Here is a 21,850-nt window from a genome sequence, read left to right on the forward strand (position 1 = left end):
ATGTCCTCTTGTTTCCAGGCTCCACCAAACATGCACATTCCTCATAGGAGAAAAAACAGCACATTTGTCTTTAGGGATTTGACTTATCACACGGAGCAGTATCTGTACTTCGACCTACATTCTGGAAAAGGACAAAACGACATTCTTAAGGCTACACACATTTTTTGGTCTTGATTATACTTCACATGTTTTTAATTTAAGGATCTGTGTATTTAAGACTCATTCCATATTCATGAATGATCTTGATCATGAATATGACTTTTTAAATATGTGTTGAAGTATCGTGAAGTATCAAAGCAGTCTTGTTTGGTTTTCACATTTTTACATGGAAAATTTGACATAATATTTGGTTATTGTAGTTTTAATTGCATATGTGTGTCTGCACACATGTGAAAATCAGAGGACAAATTGTGAGGACAGATCTCTCAATCCATCATGTGGGCATGAGAAATAAAACTTGGGTCATCAGGTCTGGTGGTAACCAACTCTATCCATTAAAGAACCAGCACCTATTTTCACTTTATCTGATTTTGGTTACAGGGTAACATTGGCTTTCTGGGACACATTGGGAAGTGTCTCTTCCCTTCCATTTTATGGAATTATTTTAGGAACTTTGGTGTTCTTTAAACACCTGGGAGTTTTCATTCAAGAATATTTGTGGTCTTGGGCACCTTGTTGATTTGTATTTGTTTATTAATATTTCTTCATTGCCTTTTACTGATCTATTGAGGCATTTTATATGTAATTGGAAATTTATCCATTTCTACCTCATTCACAAGGGATTGTGTCATAAGTTTGCTCTATCTATTCTATAGATTCTTAGATCTGTTCTAATGGTTCTTAAAGCCTTATTGTATCTGCTACAGTATTTCTTCCAAGTATCTAGAGTTTTGTTCTCTATCATCTCATTTTAGTTGTAGTAATTCTTCCTCAGTTTCACATGATTTTCCAAGGACCATGCAATTTTTTCATTGTTCATTTTGGTCTGTTTGGTTAGGTTCTGCTACTGCTTTGGGGTATTGTGTTTTGTTTTGTTTTGTTTTGTTTTTGCTGTTATTTTTCTATGAATCTGAAGTGCACCGTGGAACCATCTCAACTCCCTCTCACTTTTCCAAGTGTGAAATGAGAGCAGTAAATCTTGTTTCCTGACCTGTTTCTCTTGCATAAAATATCATGGTTTTCAGCTCAGGGTTTTGTCAGCTGGTATTAGGATGGAAATTGTCAAGCAACATTCAAGCAAATATACAGAGCAGGCAACAATGAAGCTAACATGTAGACCAGGTGCTCCAAAAGTGTGCCCCTTTCAGATCATCTCATCTTCATGACCCTTGATGAAAGCTACTTTCCTGACCTGTACCATCTCAACAAGGAGGTGTAAGCCACTTTCAGAATCCAGGAAAGAGATAAGAAAAATGACTCAGTCAACCTGACTGAGATAGGCATCCAAATATAATGAAGCTGTTCACATAATCCAAACCAGAAACCATATCTTTATGGTGCTGGAACAGGCTGCCGAGGGAGATCTGGTGAACCACACTGAGAAGGAAGGTTGTGTACAGTTGGAACAGTCATAGCACTTCCTCCCACAGATGATATGTTCTGTTCACTAACCAATGAGAACAGCGTTGCACACAGCAACATCACATTGTGTGAATTTGCCCTGGATATTAAGTGTCCTGCGGAGAGAAGTTCAAGTACTGTGGTGGGAGAGTGTGGTATGGTGAGGCCAGATTACCAGCATATTATGTGTGGCAGGGAAGAGCTTGCCAGCTGGAACTGATCATAGCACTCTGTTGGCAGGTGCAGTTGCACGTGGTATGCAACAGGGCCTAATAACCGAGAGACTTATATATGTATTGAGCATGCACCTCCCTCTTAACACCCTATAGATATTTGCTAGCTTAAGACATGTAGGACACTCAATAGATTTGTAGATAAAAGTCCTGCCTTGACAGCATCTCTTCTACTGTGTCCTGTACAATGCCAGGTACCAGAACCTGCTAGACAACCCTCTGATGACAGTGTCACCTGAAGTACAGGGATAGGTATAGGGTCTTGCTGGATATTCCTCCTCTTGTAATGACCCACATATCATGGTAGAGTAAGGTCCTCCTGGACACCTCCTGCCCTGACATATTAAAAGAAGTAAAAGTTACGAGATTGGGTGTCAATAGCATTTCTTCACCTGGGGAGACTTAATATCAACCCTCTTTCCTCAGATTCCAGTGACACATGCAGACAGCATCCACTCTGGGAACCAATGAGTGTATAGGGTTCACTTAAAGAGCTTAGGTTGGTGGTTACCCACATAGGTGTGGGTGTTTCCTCCTGCAAAACTGCACTAGAAAAGTTAGTACGCATCGAGTTTGATGTCTTCTACATACATCAATATAAGTTGGAGGTCCCCTCCCCTAGTCTTCTCTGGGATATACAATTCAGACCCTCTGCAAGGCCATGTACAAAAAGGGAGGAGTTGCATACAACATGAATGGGTAGCTATAAGGACTTCCTTCATGGTCTGCAGATTCACCTCATGTATTTGTACACCAATCTGTTAGAAGGAAATAAAGGAAAGGTATACATGCACATACACACCACACATACACAAATACACCTATCATACAAATATACACTACACATAGATGACAGAGCACATAGAAGTTCTTCTCTATTTCTATGTACAAGGGTTTCACTGCAATGCTTTTGACCCAGTTTCGTCCCAAAGCCCATATCACACTAGGGAATGGAGTTTCAGTGAGAAGTGGGTTGGAAGTGGATAGCACATGTCCATCCCAACAGCAGATCTTATAGGAAAATTGCAGAGAGGAAAGCTCTGAGAATGAGCAAAGTAGCTGGTTAGCTGTTCAATACGCAGAAGTCAGTTGTTTTTCTATATAGCAGAGAGAACTCTTAGTTAATGTCATTTGACCGGGTGTAATAGTACATCTATTTTTACTTTCCAAAGCATTGTTTGTTTTGTTTTGTTGGTAAGTTTTTCATACTATATTTTATTCATATTCTTTCACTTCCTACTCCTTTTCCCAGAATTCTCCCTCACTACACATTTACTTATATATTTTTACCTTAAGGAACACAAAACAAATCCACATAAATTATAGTGGTCTAGTGGCCATAATTCTAAACCAAAACTTGCATTTAGAAAAATATATAATGCAAGTTGGAAACCATAGAAAGTTTTACAATATTATGAAAAGATACATTTACTAGTTCTAAACTTAGAGCTAGCATGAGCCAGGTGTTGTGGCACACACCTTTAATCCCAGAAATCAGGAAGCAGAGGCTGGTGGAATTTTGAGTTCGAGGCCAGGCTCAACAAAGTGAGTTCCAGGACAACCAAAAAAAAAAAAATTCTAAACTTAAAATAGTAGCATCATGTTCATCTTTGAAAAAAATCAGTTTTGGTGCTGGAGAGATGGCTCAGTGGTTAAGAGCACTGACTTCTCTTCCAAAGGTCCTGAGTTAAAATCTCTGCAACCTCATGGTGGCTCAGAACAACTCCATGACAGATCTGATGCACTCTTCTGGAGTGTCTGGAGACCACTACAGTATACTTACATATATAAAAAAAGAAATCTTTGAAAAAAAATCAGTTTTGTACTGATATTGGTTATTGTAAGTGATACACACTGTAATGTAATGAAAACAAGAATTCAATATACTGTTAAACGATTCAAAATAATCATGATAAAATTTAGTTTTTTTTCTTCTTGGAAATTGACAGATATGCAAAAATAAAGGGGAAAATGAAATTCTTTGAGGAATGAACTAGTTAAAGTCATTTCTTACAATATTAGGACATATGGGACTGGAGAGGTGGCTCAGTAGTTAAAAGCACAGGCTGCCTTAGACAGGACCAAGGATCAATTACCTGCACTCACATGGTTGTACACAGCCACCTGTAACTCAATATCCAGGGGAAAGTTCTTTGAATAGGATAATTTCCTTCAAAGATATACAACCAATGAAGGGCTCATAGCCAAAATATATGCTCCTCTAAACTGCAGAGAAAGATTGCTAGTAAATTGGGAGAGTGCTCAAGGCTCAGCATATGTAATAATCACAAATATAAACAGTCCTCAAACATACTAAAAGTTTCTAACCCCACTGGCTAATACTAGTTACTGAAGTGAGTGGACTTGGGAAAACAGGCTTCAAAGGACCAGAGACTAAGCCAAGCTGTGTGCCAGAGGAAGCCCCTGTACTCCTGAGCTGGAGCCCAAGAGTACCATCACTGTAGGACAGAAACAGCTCTGCTCAAAAGCAGGAATGTGAACCAGGAATCACTTCCTTTCTGGGCAGGAGCCATGAGCACAGAAGAATGAGCACGAGAAAGAAAAAGATTCTTTGTAGGAAAAACCCAAGTTTATTACCAGGAGGCACAGGGGAAATGATGACTGAGCAGATGGGACATCTTTTAGAACCTCCTGGTGTGTGGAGACATGGGTGGCCTGAGCCACCTGCTCCTTGTCCTATTCTGGTCTACTCTGTGTCAGAGGCTCTCTGGCCAGCAACACCTGAGTGCCACTGGTTTCCAGTTCTCCTTGATCTTGACTGGATGGTTCTCTTTGGAACTTATAGCGAAGCCACCACCCATTCCTTTCATTGTACTTTGATGTGGGTCAAAGGCTTTATAGGTAAAACCAGGCTCCTCTTTCTCTCCAATTTTTGTGTATCTGAAGGAATGGTGGTGCCCCTCAGGACTTCTATGTGGACAGTGCCCTAATCCAAACTTGATCCTAATTTTGCCAGGTGTACAGGCTCTCTGGACTGCAAGGCCTGGCTTGTGCTTGTCTCCAGGTACCCTGTACCTACATAGATGTTCATTCCCTTTGGGAATAGGTAACAGCTTAAAGTCCATTTCTTTCTTCACTAGATTTGGATGTTGTTCACAGGCTCCTTGGACATCAACTCTTGAGTGCACTTTGTCTCTACTTCTCATTTATGTAAGTGGACGGTTGTGCTCCTCTGGGCTGGCAAGGCCACAGCTCATCCTGCTTGCTGCTCTCTTATGGTGTGTGTTATACAGACCCTCAGAGGTGTGGGATGAGGCACCCAGCTTGGATCTCAGTGATTCCACTTTATACCATTCCTTTACCTTTGATTGCTTCCCTTCAGTGTTCGCTAAGATCTGGAACAGAATATTCACTCGGCATGTAATTTCACCTAGCATATGGTAGATGGACTCTTTTGTTGTTACAACCTTCTGTGTCTGCTCAGTAGCTGGTGGGGAGCTAGAATTCTTTAGAATATCCTGCTGTCCCTTGCATTTTGTGCTAAGGTTTTGACACTGAAAAGCATTACTTAGGATTTTCTTCTGAGAGGTCTTAGACATAGCCTCTCCTTTTTCTGTTATCCAAGTCTTGGCTGTATCCTTGAGCTCTGTGGTGCTCTGAATGGAATGTCTTACTCTCGCATTCCTTTCTCCCTGACTTATGCCTGTAGATCTTAGAGTACTCTGCCTCTTTTCATGAAAGTGAAACCCATTGCGATCCAGCACTTAGTTCTGATCCTTTGCAACACTGATCTTTAGATTCCACCATTTCCTGTCTCTTCGTTTAGACATTAGATAAGCCCTGGGAACTCTTGGTGTTTTGGCAACTAGCCTGGAAGCTGGGCAGAGAGTCCTGTGAAGGCAGGCTGACCCTGGCATGGTTGACTCTACTGGGGCCAACTGGATGGTGACTCACAGGCCAGGCTCTTGGCTGCTGGTTTGAACTCAAAATATTCTCACTTGAGTCCTGCATGTGTTGTGAGGTAGGTATTTGTAGATGGGCTGGGAGTTTTTTGACCCATAAAGACCCAAAAACCCTGGGACTGATATTGATGTCCTTGCCATTGTGACTCTCACTGGATCCCAGACTCACTCTCCATGCACGAGGTGGCTCTTCTTTCACCTCCACTGTAGTTTGTTTGGTTCTGAAGGTCGGACCCTTTCTCCGAGGCCTTCCATTGTCATAACCCTGGGGTGATGTCTTAAGTCCACCTCCTGTAAGCTCTTCTGTGTTGCATGCTTGGCCATTTTGGGATTGGTACTTGGCTTCAGACTGCCTTTTCCAATGCCTCCGATGGTCCTGATCTGTTGGGGATTTGCTGCCAGGAAGTAGGAAGTAGGTCTCTGAACACTCAGGTATCTCGGAAATGGATCTAGATGAGACTTTGTGGCCCCGAGGCTGGCAGCAAGTGGAGGGGCTCTGTGGGTCTCCTGAGCCTCTGCAGTTGAGTGTATAAACTCATCTCTCTCTGGCCTCGCAACTGATGCACTTTTCATCCTTGTCCCTCCTGGATCCTGGTGATGCAACCTTTGCAGGACCCTGGCAGCCTTGGAATCACAGATGGGTGAGGCAGGATTCACAACCTGGGGGAGGTTTGAGGCTGGAACTCCAGGTGGGGTCAGATCCCTTGCCACAAGCATCTGCAGATTGGTTCTCCCGTGTTTCAGTGGAAGCTCTGTGATGTGTGATGCTGGCTTAATTTTGGTCTTTGCCTCAAGCAGGGAATAGTGCTCGGCCGGTTTCATGTAGGGCAACTTTTCTGTCCTCAATGCAGGTTTCCTGGGTCTCAGCTCCTTCGCAGGGCTGCTGCTTGCAGTGCCAGGCATCATTTGTGCCCCAACACCAATGTCCTTCTTGATAGTGTTATGCACATCAGATTTTGCTATGTCCTTCTTTAAGGGCAGCCCTGTAGGCACAGACCCCTTCCATTTGCTGCATTTGTAAGGTTTGGCATTGAAGATGGAGGGCTGGGCAGGCTGGGAGAGTTGAGTCCTGTTCTTGCAATAATGAACAGTGTATGATGGGAAATGTCCCTGAACCTGGGTTGGTTTCATGAAGTGGAGGAATCTGAATCTGTTTCCTTGTTGTTCTTCCATATTTGTTGTATTTTGGTTATTTTCTGGCTCCTTGTGGTGCTGAATGCTCCAGCCATGCTCAGGATGGATGGTGTCTGGCCTGATACCTTTAGAATACATGATACCCAGGGCATGTTCTCAGTGGGCTTGCTAATAGCTTTTTGATGTTTTTGCTCATCATAACCTTTGGTGTCTTTTGAATACAGTCCATGTTTCCCAGATAGGCTTCCAGCTGGTATGCATGCCTGTATGCCTTTCTCACTGGTAGGACATGACACTACATTGGCCCTACTTTTGAAACAAGGAGGTGTTTGTTTTGTGGTAGATCTTGGGAGGATTTTGTTTTCTTGTACTTGTTTCTCACCTAACAGGTTTGGTGTCACAAGTAGGTGAGGTAATGGCTGATGTCAGGAATGCTTTGGAAGTCCTTTTGCCTGGGATGGAGCTTCATCAAGGCCACAGGTATCAATAAACCCCACAGATTTATGTTTTCCCAAGGAAGGGCTTCAGAGCTCATGGTCAGTAGCCACAACTAATTGAGAGATAATAGACAATGTACCCCAGAAAAGTCAACTAAGTTTGATTTGTACAGGATATGAAAGATAATTGCAGTTGAGAGATTAAAGCTACCTGTTGCCAGGTGAACTTGGGTCCCCCCATCCAGGGTCACAGCATCACCGCAGTGCCTTGAAAAACACTCTCATGGGTAGCACCCATCCCAGGCCAACCACAGCTCCTTTCTATCCCAAAACCTAGAGTCAGAGGCTTGCTGGGCAGCAAGACCTGGCTCCTGCTTGGCTCCAATTCTCCTGTACTCACATGGAAGTTCTTTCCCCTTGGGCATGAGGAGCTGGTCAAAGCACATCCCTCTCTTCTATTGGTTCATATATGGGTCACAGGCTCTCTGGGCTTTAATCCCTTACTGCAGTTTGTCTCCCATTCCTCTATATGTGAAAGAATAGTTATGCATCTCAGGGCTGGAATGGCCACAGCTCCTCCTGCTTGCTGGTCTGCTATAGTTTGTGCCATACAGACTCTCAGAAGAGTGGGATGTCAGCTGTGGTGTCAGTGTTTCCACTTCAAACCTTTGTACCTCTTCACTATCCTCCAAGATCTGGAACAGAACATCCACAAGGGATTTCAGTGCAGCTATCATTCTGTAGATGACCATTTTAATTGTTAAGACTTTTGTCTGCTCAGCAGCTGGTGTGGGTTGATCAATCCTTAAAGAATCCCCTTGACCACTGTCTTTTTTGCTGAGGTTTCTTTCTGATAAATCATTGCTTAAGGTGTTCTTCCAAGAGCTTTTAGAAGTAGCCTCTCCTTTTTCTGCTATCCTAGACTTGGCTGTATCCTTGAGCTTTATGGAGCTACCACTGGAAGCTCTGTGAAATTTGATGCTCTCTTTGCCTCAGGCAGGGAATAGTGCTCAGTAGGTTTCATGGAAGACACCTTGTCTGTCCTCAGCACAGGTTTCCTGGGTCTCACCTCCTTCTCAGGGCTGCTGCTTGCAGTGCCAGGCACCTTTTGTGCCCCTACACCAAGGTCCTTCTTGATGGTGTTATGCACATCAGATTTTGCTATGTCCTTCTTTAAGGGCAGCCCTGTAGGCACAGACCCCTTCCATTTACTACATTTGTAGGGTTTGCCATTGAAGATGGAGGGCTGGGTTGGTTTCCTGTAGGGGAGGAATCTGAATGGGGTTCCTTGTTGTTCTCTGACTCTAGTTATCTTTTCATTATTCTCTGGGTCCTTATGGAGCTGGAGCCTCCTGCAATGCTCAGGATGGATGGTGGCTGGACTGATAGCTTTACAATGCAGGGTGCCCCTGGGCAAGTTGTCAGTGGGCTTGCTAATAGCTTTTAGATGTTTTTGCTCCTCATAACCTTTGGCTTCTTTTGAATATGGTCCATGTTTCCCAGGCAGGCTTCTAGCTGGTAGGGATGCCTGTATCCTTCTCTCGGTGGTGGGATATGGCACCACATAGGTCCTACTTTTGAAACAAAGAGGTGTTTATTTTGGGGTAGATCTTGTGAGGATTTTCTTTTCTTGGATTTGTTTCTCATCTACCAAGTTTGGTGTCACATGGTGGTGAGGTAATGGCTGATACTGGGAATGCTGTGGAAGTCCTTTAGCCTGGGATGGAGCTTCATCAGGCCACTGGCATCAATAAACCTCACAGATTTATGTTTTCCAAGGAAGAGCTTCTGAGCTCATGGACAGTAGCCACAACTGATTCAGAGTTAATAGAGTATGTACCCCAGAAAAATCGACTATGATTGTTGTAATGTTGCTTATTGGGGCTGCAAAAGACAGGAGGCAAAAGCATCATCCCCAATCAGAGGATCAAGAGGACCATCTGTCTGTGTAAATTTGGCACCCCCATCGGCTACATATCCTATGCCCCTTAGTCTCACATCCTACAAAGATGCCTTCAAATCCCTCCCAGCATAGCATATCCAGAATGAAGATGCCCAGACCCTGAGCCCATATCCTAGCATGAAAATTCGATTAGACAAAGATTTCTTACATTTCCATAGGTTGTGATGGTGTCTTCGTCTCTTCTGCATTTTTTTCCTGAATCTGTACAACCTGGAGATAGTTAAGTAGGATCAGGATGAGGAATGAGAACACACAGGGGTGAGGCATCCACTTGGAACTCTGCATGCTAGGACTGTAATGCTCAAGCACCATAGTGCAAAGACCAAACACTGAAAGTTAGCAAGTGGAATGGAGGGGACTCATCTCTCCATGTACACTTTTCTTTCCCCTACCTCAACCTTTATAATACCAATTACAACATGGTAATGGCCCAGGATCTGGAAGAGAAATGCCATTGAGGGATTGAAGCTACCTGCTGTCAGGTGAACCTGGGTCCTTCCCCTGATCCAGGGTCACAGCTTCACTCCAGTGCCTTGAACAACACTCCCATGTTTAGCACCCTTCCCAGGCCAACCACAGCTCCTTTCCATCGCAATACTTGGGGATTCCATAATTCTAATTTCATTTCAACATGCCCCCACTTTTTTCTTATATACCATGTCCTCTTCATTAAACGCTAGGCCAGAGGGAATATCTCTCCACAGGAAAGCAGAAGCCTACCTTTTCCAGTAGCTGTTTTCTTACTGGTCTTCCTCTGCCACCTCTTCACATCCTGCCAGTTAGAAACAACACAAATGAGCTAGAGACCTTTCTTCTTTTTTCTGGTAGACAAGCTTCCTGCTCTCTATGGTCCTCAAATACATGAATTCTGCATTTTCTAGGAGGTGTTCTCTCATCCATCCTCCACTCACTCATACTGTGTATAAGCATATTTCCCTTGTCACCTTGTTGGAAAAAACAGGAGAATGCACTGTCTTTCCACAGTTACCACAGATGTCCTTAGTCAATGTTTCTCAGATGGGATCCTACCCAAGGCTGAGCTCTGCAGCTGCCTCTGGGCTGTCAGGTAATACCTGTTTCCTCAGAGCAGAGGAGACTCAAGCCCTGATCTGAGGCTCATGTTCTCATCACCTTTTTCATATCAGCTCAGCACAGACAAAAGCAAGCACCTGAACAGAGGACAGATGATATCCTCTGAGCTTCTCCTGTGTCCCCACCAACTCAGAAATGTATGTCCATGGAGCCTCACTGATCCTTACTGGCCTCTCTGCCATCATGGACTGATGGTCTGTGAGCTTCATGCAGACACGTGAGGACCACTCTCCCCTCTGCCCTGCCTGTCAACCCCTCCAGACTCTTTCTAGAGATTTCCACTTACTGTCTGTAGCTAGACCTAAGCTACTTTATATGTTCGTCTTTCTTCCAACCTTCTCTAACCTTTTCTTCCACTCATTCTATCCCCTAACTGTTGTTATGAGTGGGGAGAAAAGCATACAGGGTAAATGGAGAGTCGTTATTATAAGTGTACTGTCTGCTGATTGGGGGTGTTGAGTGCCTTGGGGATATTTCATTTTATCTGTCAATATATCTTATTTTGTTTTCTTCTGTCTTCTATGCAAATAACTACTAATCAAAGCTCAAACACAAGTAAGCGATAAAAACCAAGATCAAAGGACAACCCACCATGTCTCTCAGGGAACTAGCATTTATGTATTCTCTGAAATATCCCAAGAATTCCCAAAGTTACCAGAACAAACTATCATCTGCTAGCAAAATCATTCCCTGTCTTGAACATGAGGCAATTCATACTCAGCTGCTGTGAACATTTTGAAGCAGCCACATATCTCATACCTGAGACTAAAACAAAACATTATATTCTTACGTTACTGTTTTTTTTTAAATACAAAAATTGTCACTAAACTAGTGTTCCTAGAAAATGTGAAAGCAAAAGCCATGATCAACAGACTGCTGCCCCATTGTGTGTAAACCAAGGCTCTCCTCACCTGTGGTTTGTCCCATTCATTCTCAGATGCTGGTGACACTGGGTACTCCTTCAGGAAGGGGATAAGTAGGAAAAAGAGCCCAACTCCACACATAAAGCCAATGTTCATGTCCATTGCTATGTCCATGGAGCTGTTGCTCATCCATGAATCAATAATGCTATTCATCAGAGAGAGAAAATTCTCCATCTTCTGAATTGCAATGCAGCTCTCAGGCTACTGAGTCCTTGAGTGCAGTGTGAGATGTGTCAAGAGGGCTCAGGGCACATCACACAGGTGTGCTGCCCTCATCCCAAAGGGCTGCTGGCAGTAGAGAGGCTGCCACTGCCCCTCCCCAGCCTCCAGGACAAGGTCACCTCCTGTGTCCTTTTCCTGCTTCCTTTTTCCCAAATCATGCTGCTGAGTCAGGCAAAAATAGACCTCTGGCCATGTTTTGTTCCTTATCCCTGAGTATCAGTGCTCCTCTGTGTAGGCATTTGTTTTGTTCAGCCTACTTTAACAAGGGTTAAATTCCCTCTAGCCCACAAGCCACCAGATGAAGTGGGAAAGAAAGGTTGTTAGGATATGGGGGAAGCAGACCTATATAGAAATAGCTCTACTGGGCAATTACAAACTTAGTTAATCTCAGTCCAGTTCCCTAGCAAACACCAAACAGGAATCAGTTCCTGCAGACCAGTCCACTGGGCAGACACCACACAATAGTCAGTGAGGGCAGTTGAATGCAGATGAATCTGTGAGGCTGCCAACAAGGTCTGAGTTCAAGGAAGCAGCAAAATCCTCAGGAATCTCACTAGAAGTTCTTTGGTGAGTTTCTCTGTAAGAGGACTCTATGGGTGAAGCTCAGCAATTGTAATGTGAATCAATAGAAGCTTTACACCTGCAGTGAGTAGCAAAATGGAGCTAGGCAAACCAAACCTCAAGCTCCCACTGTCTGTGGGATCATATTAATGTTCCATCTAAACATTATTTGTCATTTCATATGTTTCCTATAGGAAGCATTCTTTTTTTTGCATACTTCTTTCAGCTTTTTAAAAAATTAGTTATTTTCCTCATTTACATTTCCAATACTATCCAAAAGTCCCCAAAACACTCCCCCCACTCCCCTAACCACCCACTCCCTCTTTTTGGACCTGGTGTTCCCCTGTACTCGAGCATATAAAGTTTGCAAGTCCAATGGGCCTCTCTTTCCAGTAATGGCCGAGTAGGCCATCTTTGGATACATATGCAGCTAGAGTCAAGAGCTCTGGGGTACTGGTTAGTTCATAATGTTGTTCCACCTAAAGGGTTGCAGATCCCTTTAGCTCCTTGGGTACTTTCTGTAGCTCCTCTATTGGGGGCCCTGTGATCCATCCAATAGCTGACTGTGAGCATCCACTTCTGTGTTTGCTAGGCCCAGGCATTGTCTCATAAAAGACAGCTATATCTGGGTCCTTTCAGCAAAATCATGCTAGTGTATGCAATGGTGTCAGCGTTTGGAAGCTGATTATTGTTAGGAGCGGGTGTGGCGGCAGTCCCAAAGGTGCCAGGGACTGTAGCTAAGTCGTATGACTTGCACCTGACTTCCTCATATAAGCCACAAACATCTTGAGAGCTGCGCAGGTGCACCAGTATACCGGTGAATCCAGTTTGATGGAGATATGCCCCTGCTGCCCTGATTAGCTGAAGCTGTGTGCCTGGTGAGGCGGCGTGGCCTGCTGTGCGTGGATGAGAGTATAAAAGGAGTGAGAGGCCCAGGGTTCGGGGGAGATATAAACAAGAAGAATCAGGACTGAATAAACTGCTGTTAGAAGGACTGGTGGTCGTGTCGTTCTTGCTGGTCGAGAGAGGACGCGACAATTGGTGGCCCGTATGGGGAACCGACTCCCCCACCGAGTTCAGAACTTTCAGCAGTCAGTGGTTGCAGGCAGGGTAAGTTCACGGTGAGTGAAACTTGCGACCCCAGGAGTTTGGGAAGGACCTCGGATAAAATAGAGGCAAGCATAAAGTTGCCAGGAAGCAGGCACAAGGTAACGAAAGGTTCCCGGCTTTGGGACAAGTTAAGGTTCCCGGCTTTGGGACAAGTTAAGGTTCCCGGTTTGGGGACAAGTTAAGGTTCCCGGTTTGGGACAAGTTAAGGTTCCCGGTTTGGGGACAAGTTAAGGTTCCCGGTTTGGGACAAGTTAAGGAACTATGATAACCTCAGTGTAGTGATCGATAGATCCTCACTGTGTAGTTATGCTTTTTTCTCCCATTGACCCTTTGTGGGTAGGTCTGATAGTTTTGGTCTTGTTTGTTCTGATATATGGACTCTGTTACTGTTTGAATCGAGAGGCAGTCAAGACAGGTCAGCAAATCCTTACAGAGCAACAAGAAAGTATGTCGGAAGAGGAGAAGGGCTTAAAAAGAAAAAGGAAAAAGAAAGGAGACACAGTGTTATCAGGTGAACAGAAAGGACAGGACAACAGAGTCGAGGCAGAGGAGGAAGGTGAATTAGCTTCTGCTCCCCCTCCCTATGCCTCCTCGTCAGCCGGTTATGGGCAGACCTTCTGTCCGGAGGTCTGGAAAGAAGTTAGGCTCTCCTTGCTAGGATGTCCTGTTTTCACTGACCAAACGGCAGAGATATCATGAGCCTCTGGATTTCAAGGTAATTAAGAATTTGTCTGAGTCTGTGCGGACATACGGCCTGAGTGCTTCCTATACTGTGGCTCAGGTGGAGGCCTTGAATAGACACTGCATGACGCCGTCCGATTGGGCAGGCTTGGTGAAGGCATGCCTTTCACCTGGGCAGTATTTAGATTGGAAAGCCTTCCTTATCGAATTTGCAAGCGAACAGGCAGCTACTAACGCTGCTGCAGGAAATCCAGCGTGGGATAGGGATATGCTGCTTGGTCAAGGTCGGTTTGCACAACAACAAACAGGATATCCACTGCAGGTGTTTGAGCAGGTGAATCAGATTGCCATAAGGGCATGGAAATCATTGCCCAACAGAGGGGAAGTTAGTGGAAACTTAACCAAGATCATACAAGGTCCCACTGAGCCGTTCTCAGACTTTGTAGCAAGGATGGTTGAGGCAGCAGGAAGAATCTTTGGTGACCCTGATACTGCTATGCCCCTGATAAGGCAGTTGGTTTATGAACAATGTACCCAAGAATGTAAGACTGCCATTACGCCCTTTAAAAGCAAGGGTATCGAGGCATGGATGAAGGTTTGCCAAGAGCTTGGTGGGCCATTGACCAATGCTGGTCTTGCTGCAGCTGTCATGCAGTTGCAAAAGAGAAGGAGGGAATGCCCATCAACCTTTTGATACTGCAAACAGAAATGCAGCCCACTGGTTTAGTTTGGCAGGAAGGACCTTTGCTCTGGATTCATCCAAGAATATCCATGGGTAAGACCGTGGAACATTATCCAACTGCAGTAGCAAATTTGGCGTTGGTAGGAGTTCAACAATGTTTGCAGCATTTTGGATGTCAACTGAGTATACTGGTTACTCCCTATGATAGTCATCAGCAAAAGGTTTTGGTAGCCACAGTGGATGAATGGGCCATTCTGTTTTGCAGCTTTAATGGCATAATAGATAATCATTATCCAAAACATCCATTGGTTACCTTTTATAAAGCTCATGCTGTTGTGTTTCCTAAGATAGTGCAGGAAAGGCCCATTTCAGGAGCGGTGAATGTGTTTACAGATGGGTCCAAAACTGGATGTGGAGCCTATCTTATTGAATCTCAACAACCAGTTCTTAGGCAATATCAACCCGGAGCACCCCAATTGGTGGAGTTACAAATTGTATTAGAAGTATTTAAAAATTGTCCTTTTTCCTTCAATTTAATTTCTGATTCTCAGTATGTGGTTAATATGGTTAAAGGATTAGAAGTTGCAGGACAAATTCGATCGCATAGTCCTATATTTGAATTGGCCGCTACATTGCAGCAGCTCATTTGGCAGCGCTCCACTCCAGTGTATATTAATCATATTCGCGCCCATACAGGGCTCCCAGGACCTTTGAGCAGAGGGAATGATGTTGTGGATGCCTGCACTCGAATGCAATTTGTGTTTCTATCCACCACCTTAGAATTGGCCAAAGCCGTTCATGATAAGTTTCATGTTAATTCTAGTACCTTGCAGAAAAGGTTTCATATCTCTAGGGCTGAAGCACGAGACATAGTTGTCTCCTGTGGGCATTGTGCTGTGTTCCAACATCCTCCTTCTTTTGGAGTGAATCCTCGGGGCCTATTGCCCCTTCAGGTGTGGCAAATGGACGTTACTCATGTTCCTGAGTTTGGAAAGCTTAAATATGTTCATGTCTCAGTGGATACCTGCTCAGGTATCGTACATGCCACACCTATGTCAGGGGAAAAAGCAATTTATGCTATCCAGCATTGTCTCGATGCCTGGGCTGCCTGGGGTAAACCCCAACAGCTTAAAACCTGCTTATACTGCAAAGACCTTTATGTCCTTTTGTCAACAAATGGAAGTGGAAGTGAAGCATGGCTTGCCCTATAATCCTCAAGGGCAGGGAATTATTGAAAGAACCCATAGAACCATCAAAGAGAAGTTATACAAACAATAGGGGGGAATAGGCTATAGCCGCACCCCTAAGATAAGACTTTCTTTAGTTCTTTATACTTTAAATTTTGTAAATTTGAATAAAGATGGCCATGCAGCAGCAGATAGACATGTTCAAAGAGTACCTGGCCTACAAGGATATGCCAGGTGGAAAGATGTGCTTACAGGCACATGGAAAGGACCAGATCCGGTGTTGACGTGGGCGAGAGGGTCTGTGTGTTTCCACAGGACCAGACGGAACCTCTTTGGGTGCCATAGAGATTGGTGAGACACTGCAAGAATGAGGCTCCTGATCCAGTTGCCCCTGTGGATGTGGTGGATGATCCCACAAGCACAACGGATGGAGCTGAGATGAGAGATCCTTTCGGTATTCCAGAAGCCAATACCAGCTCGACATGACATTCAAATTTTTCCACGTTTTTTGATCCCTGAATTCCCCTTAAAGAGATAGCCCCTCTGGCTATCTATCCCTTGCTTCAGGGAAGATGAGCGGGGATGAGAGCCCTGGGATGTATGCTTGTTATAGTGTGTGTGTGTTGTGTGTTTGGCACATGTGTTAGGTGCAGCGTGTGCAGGCCCGCACTTTCGCCATGGTAGCATAGACTTTTGCTGCAGTGGTGGCGGGACAATCTCCTCAGATTCGGTTTGCCGCTCTAAAAGAAATTATGCTGCGTTATGCTGTGGGGTGCGAGGCTAAGCACTGCACAGAGGATAGCTTGCTGTTGGCATCCTGTGGAAGGCCTGTCTGATTGCATGAAGGTTCAGTGTCCTAGTTCCCTTCCCCCAGGAAAAACGACATGGGAGCTGGCCAAGACCTCTCTGAGTGATGAGCCTAAGGGATGGTTTTGTGTAGGGCCCTTATGCTTGCACACTGGGGATCAGACCTCTACCTTCACCCATGAGGCTTGCTTGCAGCAATTAAGATCTGGCCATAGATTAATCAACACCCTGGCCTTTTGATGCACCTGCCGCAAGCAAAACACATTCTCCCCAGGGGTGGCTTGGCATAATAGAGAGGTAGTCAGTGATAAGACTCCCTGGGCATGTCACCAACCTAAGACAGGGATCAAACCAATGCTGTTTGTCTCCCACGGACGGGTAAGGGGCATGGCTGTGGGGGGCTATCTACAGACATTCTCTCTGCCAGAAAAGAAAAAAGGGGGAGATTTTAGGAGCGGGTGTGGTGGCAGTCCCAAAGGCGCCAGGGACTGTAGCTAAGTCGTATGACTTGCACCTGACTTCCTCATATAAGCCACAAACATCTTGAGAGCTGCGTAGGTCCACCAGGATACCGGTGAATCCAGTTTGAAGGAGATATGCCCCTGCTGCCCTGATTAGCTGAAGCTGTGTGCCTGGTGAGGCGGCGTGGCCTGCTGTGCGTGGATGAGAGTATAAAAGGAGTGAGAGGCCCAAGGTTCAGGGGAGATATAAACAAGAGGAATCAGGACTGAATAAACTGCTGTTAGAAGGACTGGTGGTTGTGTCATTCTTGCTGGTTGAGAGTGGACGCTTCAGATTATGGGATGGATCCCTGGATATGGCAGTCTTTGGATGGTCCATCCTTTCATCACAGCTCCAAACTTTATCTCTGTAACTCTTTCCATGGGTGTTTGGTTCCCAATTCTAAGAAGGGGCACAGTGTCCACACTTTGGTCTTCGTTCTTCTTGAGTTTCATGCATTTAACAAATTGTATCTTATATCTTGGGTATCCTAAGTTTTTGGGCTAATATCCACTTATCAGTAAGTACATATTGTGTGAGTTCCTTTGTGATTGTGTTACCTCACTCAGGATGATGCCCTCCATGTCCATCCATTTGCCTAGGAATTTTATAAATTCATTCCTTTTAATAGCTGAGTAGTACTCCATTGTGTAAATATAGCACATTTTCTGTATCCATTCCTCTGTTGAGGGGCATCTGGGTTCTTTCCAGCTTCTGGCTATTATAAATAAGGCTGCTATGAACATAGTGGAGCATGTGTCCTTCTTACCGGTTGGAACATCTTCTGGATATATGCCCAGGAGAGGTATTGCTGGATCCTCTGGTAGTAGTATGTCCAATTTTCTGAGGAACCGCCAGACTGATTTCCAGAGTGGTTGTACAAGCTTGCAATCCCACCAACAATGGAGGAGTGTTCCTCTTTCTCCACATCCTCACCAGCATCTGCTGTCACCTGAATTTTTGTTCTTAGTCATTCTGACTGGTGTGAGGTGGAATCTCAGGGTTGTTTTGTGTTGCATTTCCCTGATGATTAAGGATGTTGAACGTTTTTTTCAGGTGCTTCTCTGCCATTCGGTATTCCTCAGGTGAGAATTCTTTGTTCAGTTCTGAGCCCCATTTTTAATGGGTTTATTTGATTTTATGGGGTACACCTTCTTGAGTTCTTTATATATATTGGATATTAGTCCCCCATCTGATTTAGGATAGGTAAAGATACTTTCCCAATCTGTTGGTGGTCTTTTTGTCTTATTGACGGTGTCTTTTGCCTTGCAGAAGCTTTGCAACTTTATGAGGTCCCATTTATCGATTCTCTAAGATTCAGCACAAGCCATTGCTATTCTATTCAGGAATTTTTCCCCTGTACCCATATCTTCGAGGCTTTTCCCTACTTTCTCCTGTATAAGTTTCAGTGTCTCTGGTTTTATGTGGAGTACCTTAATCCACTTAGATTTGACCTTAGTACAAGGAGATAGGAATGGATCAATTCACATTCTTCTACATGATAACCGCCAGTTGTGCCAGCATCATTTGTTGAAAATGCTGTCTTTTTTCCACTGAATGGTTTTGCTCCCTTGTCAAAGATCAAGTGACCATAGGTGTGTGGGTTCATCTCAGGGTCTTCAATTCTGTTCCATTGGTCTACTTGTCTATAGTTATACCAGTACCATGCAGTTTTTATCATGATTGCTCTGTAGTACAGCTTTAGGTCAGGCATGGTGATTCCACCAGAGGTTCTTTTATCCTTGAGAAGAGTTTTTGCTATCCTAGGTTTTTTGTTATACCAGATGAATTTGCAGATTGCCCTTTCTAATTCCGTGAAGAATTGAGTTGGAATTTTGATGGAGATTGCATTGAATCTGTAGATTGCTTTTGGCAAGATAGCCATTTTTACAATGTTGATCCTGCCAATCCATGAGCATGGGAGATCTTTCCATCTTCTGAGATCTTCTTTAATTTCTTTCTTCAGAGACTTGAAGTTCGTGTCATACAGATCTTTCACTTCCTTAGAGTCACGCCAAGGTATTTTATATTGTTTGTGACTATTGAGAAGGGTATTGTTTCCCTAATTTCTTTCTCAGCCTGTTTATCATTTGTGTACAGAAAGGCCCTTGACTTGAGTTAATTTTATATCCAGCTACTTCATTGAAGCTGTTTATCAGACTTAAGAGTTCTCTGGTGGAATTTTTAGGGTCACTTATATGTACCATCATATCATCTGCAAAGAGTGATATTTTGACTTCTTCCTTTCCAATTTGTATCCCCTTGATCTCCTTTTGTTGTCGAATTGCTCTGGCTAGGACTTCAAGTACAATGTTGAATAGGTAGGGAGAGAGTGAACAGCCTTGTCTAGTCCCTGATTTTAGTGGAATTTCTTCCAGCTTCTCACCATTTACTTTGATGTTGGCTACTGGTTTGCTGTAGATTGCTTTTATCATGTTTAGGTATGGGCCTTGAATTCCTGATCTTTCCAAGACTTTTATCATGAATGGGTGTTGGATTTTGTCAAATGCTTTCTCAGCATCTAAAGAGATGATCATGTGGTTTTTGTCTTTGAGTTTGTTTATATACTGGAGTATGTTGATGGATTTCTGTATATTGAACCATCTTTGCATCCCTGGATGAAACCTACTTGGTCAGGGTGGATGATTGTTTTGATGTGTTCCTGAATTCTGTTAGGGAGAACTTTATTGAGGATTTTTGCATCGATATTCATAAGGTAAATTGGTCTGAAATTCTCTATCTTTGTTGGGTCTTTTTTGTGGTTTAGGTATCAGAGTAATTGTGGCTTCATAGAATGAGTTGGGTAGAGTACCTTCTGTTTCTATTTTGTGGAATAGTTTGTGAAGAACTGGGATTAGATCTTCTTTGAAGGTCTGATAGAACTCTGCACTAAACCCATCTGGTCCTGGGCTTTTTTTGGTTGGGAGACTATTAATGACTGCTTCTATTTCTTTAGGGGATATGGTACTGTTTAGATTATTAACCTGATCTTGATTTAACTTTGGTGCCTGGTATCTGTCTAGACATTGTCCATTTTATCCAGGTTCTCCAGTTTTGTTGAGTATAGCCTTTTGTAGAAGGATCTGATGGTGTTTTGGATTTCTTCAGGATCTGTTATGTCTCCCTTTTCATTTCTGATTTTGTTAATTAGAATACTTTCCCTGTGCCCTCTAGTGAGTCTGGCTAAGGGTTTATCTATCTTGTTGATTTTCTCAAAGAACCAGCTCCTCCATTGGTTGATTGTTTGAATAGTTCTTGTTTCCACTTGGTGTTTCCACTTGGTTGATTTCAACCCTGAGTTTGATTATTTCCTGCTGTCTACTCCTCTTGAGTGAATTTGCTTCCTTTTGTTCTAGAGCTTTTAGGTGTGTTGTCAAGCTGCTAATGTGTATTCTCTCTAGTTTCTTTTTGGAGGCACTAAGGGCTATAAGTTTTCCTCTTAGAAATGCTTTCATTGTGTCCCATAAGTTTGGGTATGTTGTGGCTTCATTTTCATTAAACTCCAAAAAGTCCTTAATTTCTTTCTTTATTCCTTCCTTGACCAAGGTATCATTGAGAAGAGTGTTGTTTAGTTTCCACGTGTGTGGTGGCTTTCTAATATTTATTTTGTTATTGAAGATCAGCCTTAGTCCATGGTGATCTGATAGGATGCATGGGACAATTTCAATATTTTTGTATCTGTTGAAGCCTGTTTTATGACCAAGTATGTGGTCAATTTTGGAAAAGGTACCGTGAGGTGCTGAGAAGAAGGTATATCCTTTTGTTTTAGGATGAAATGTTCTGTAGATATCTGTCAGATCCATTTGTTTCATGACCTGTGTTAGTTTCACTGTGTCCCTGTTTAGTTTCTGTTTCCATGATCTGTCCATTGGTGAAAGTGGTGTGTTGAAGTCTCCCACTATTATTGTGTGAGGTGTAATGTATGCTTTGAGCTTTACTAAAATATCTTTAATGAATGTGACTGCCCTTCTATTTGGAGCATAGATATTCAGAATTGATAGTTCCTCTTGGAGGATTTTACCTTTGAGTATGAAGTGCCCTTCCTTGTCTTTTTTTTGATGACTTTGGGTTGGAAGTCGATTTTATTAGATATTAGGATGGCTACTCCAGCTTGTTTCTTCTTACCATTTGCTTGGAAAATTGTTTTCCAGCCTTTCATTCTGAGGTAGTGTCTATCTTTTTCCCTGATATGAGTTTCCTGTAAGCAGCAAAATGTTGGGTCCTGTTTGTGTAGCCAGCCTGTTAGTCTATGTCTTTTTATTGGGGAGTTGAGTCCTTTGATATTAAGAGATATTAAGGAAAAGTATTTGTTGCTTCCTTTTGTTTTTAGAGTTGGCATTCTGGGCTGGTGGCTGTCTTTTTTTAGGTTTGTTGAGGGATTACCTTCTTGCTTTTTCTAGGAAACATTCTTTCACCTGTGTCTGCTTCAGCCAAACATTATTTCTGGAGTCTTTCAGGTGTGAACCAGAAAGTTATATTGTATGTTTGCCTCCTAAAAGATACCCACTTGAGTAGATCAGCTTTTTAGTTTTTGACGAAGTGAGCTTCTTGATGGAACTTGAGTTGTTTCTTTGGTATTGTCACTGTCAGGTTGTCTAATGTCTGCAGAACCCAGTCTGTTCATTCTGTGATCACAGATTGTCTCAAGTCAGACACAAAACTTCCTTTTGTCACTTATTTATTTAGATTTGTTATTATTTAATATAATCAAAACTAATGTCCTTTGTTGTCTTTGGGTACAGAATTGTAAGAAAAATGGAATTCATTTCCTAACCATAAGAATGCATGTGGCTAATTAAGAACTAAACTACCTATGATAGTTTGAATGCTCAGT

The 21,850-nt window shown here is 43.4% G+C and overlaps 1 protein-coding gene and 1 pseudogene across 1 annotated transcript; both read right to left on the minus strand.

Moving 5' to 3' along the window:
- Positions 1 to 5,411: 5,411 nt before the first annotated feature.
- On the minus strand, positions 5,412 to 6,988 carry Gm19470 (predicted gene, 19470). Its single transcript, XM_017315654.2, has one exon. The coding sequence runs from the start codon at positions 6,986 to 6,988 to the stop codon at positions 5,912 to 5,914; it is 1,077 nt and encodes a 358-aa protein (XP_017171143.1). The 3' UTR covers positions 5,412 to 5,911.
- A 1,183-nt stretch (positions 6,989 to 8,171) lies between these two features.
- On the minus strand, positions 8,172 to 9,200 carry Gm47412 (annotated as a pseudogene).
- Positions 9,201 to 21,850: the final 12,650 nt, after the last annotated feature.

This window comes from Mus musculus, chromosome 13 (genome assembly GCF_000001635.26).
Source record: "Mus musculus strain C57BL/6J chromosome 13, GRCm38.p6 C57BL/6J".
NCBI lineage: Eukaryota > Metazoa > Chordata > Mammalia > Rodentia > Muridae > Mus > Mus musculus.

Coding starts and splice junctions, on each gene's coding strand:
- Gm19470 (XM_017315654.2), bottom strand. CDS start 6,988: ATGTATTCTAAAGGTATCAGGCCAGACACCATCCATCCTGAGCATGGC.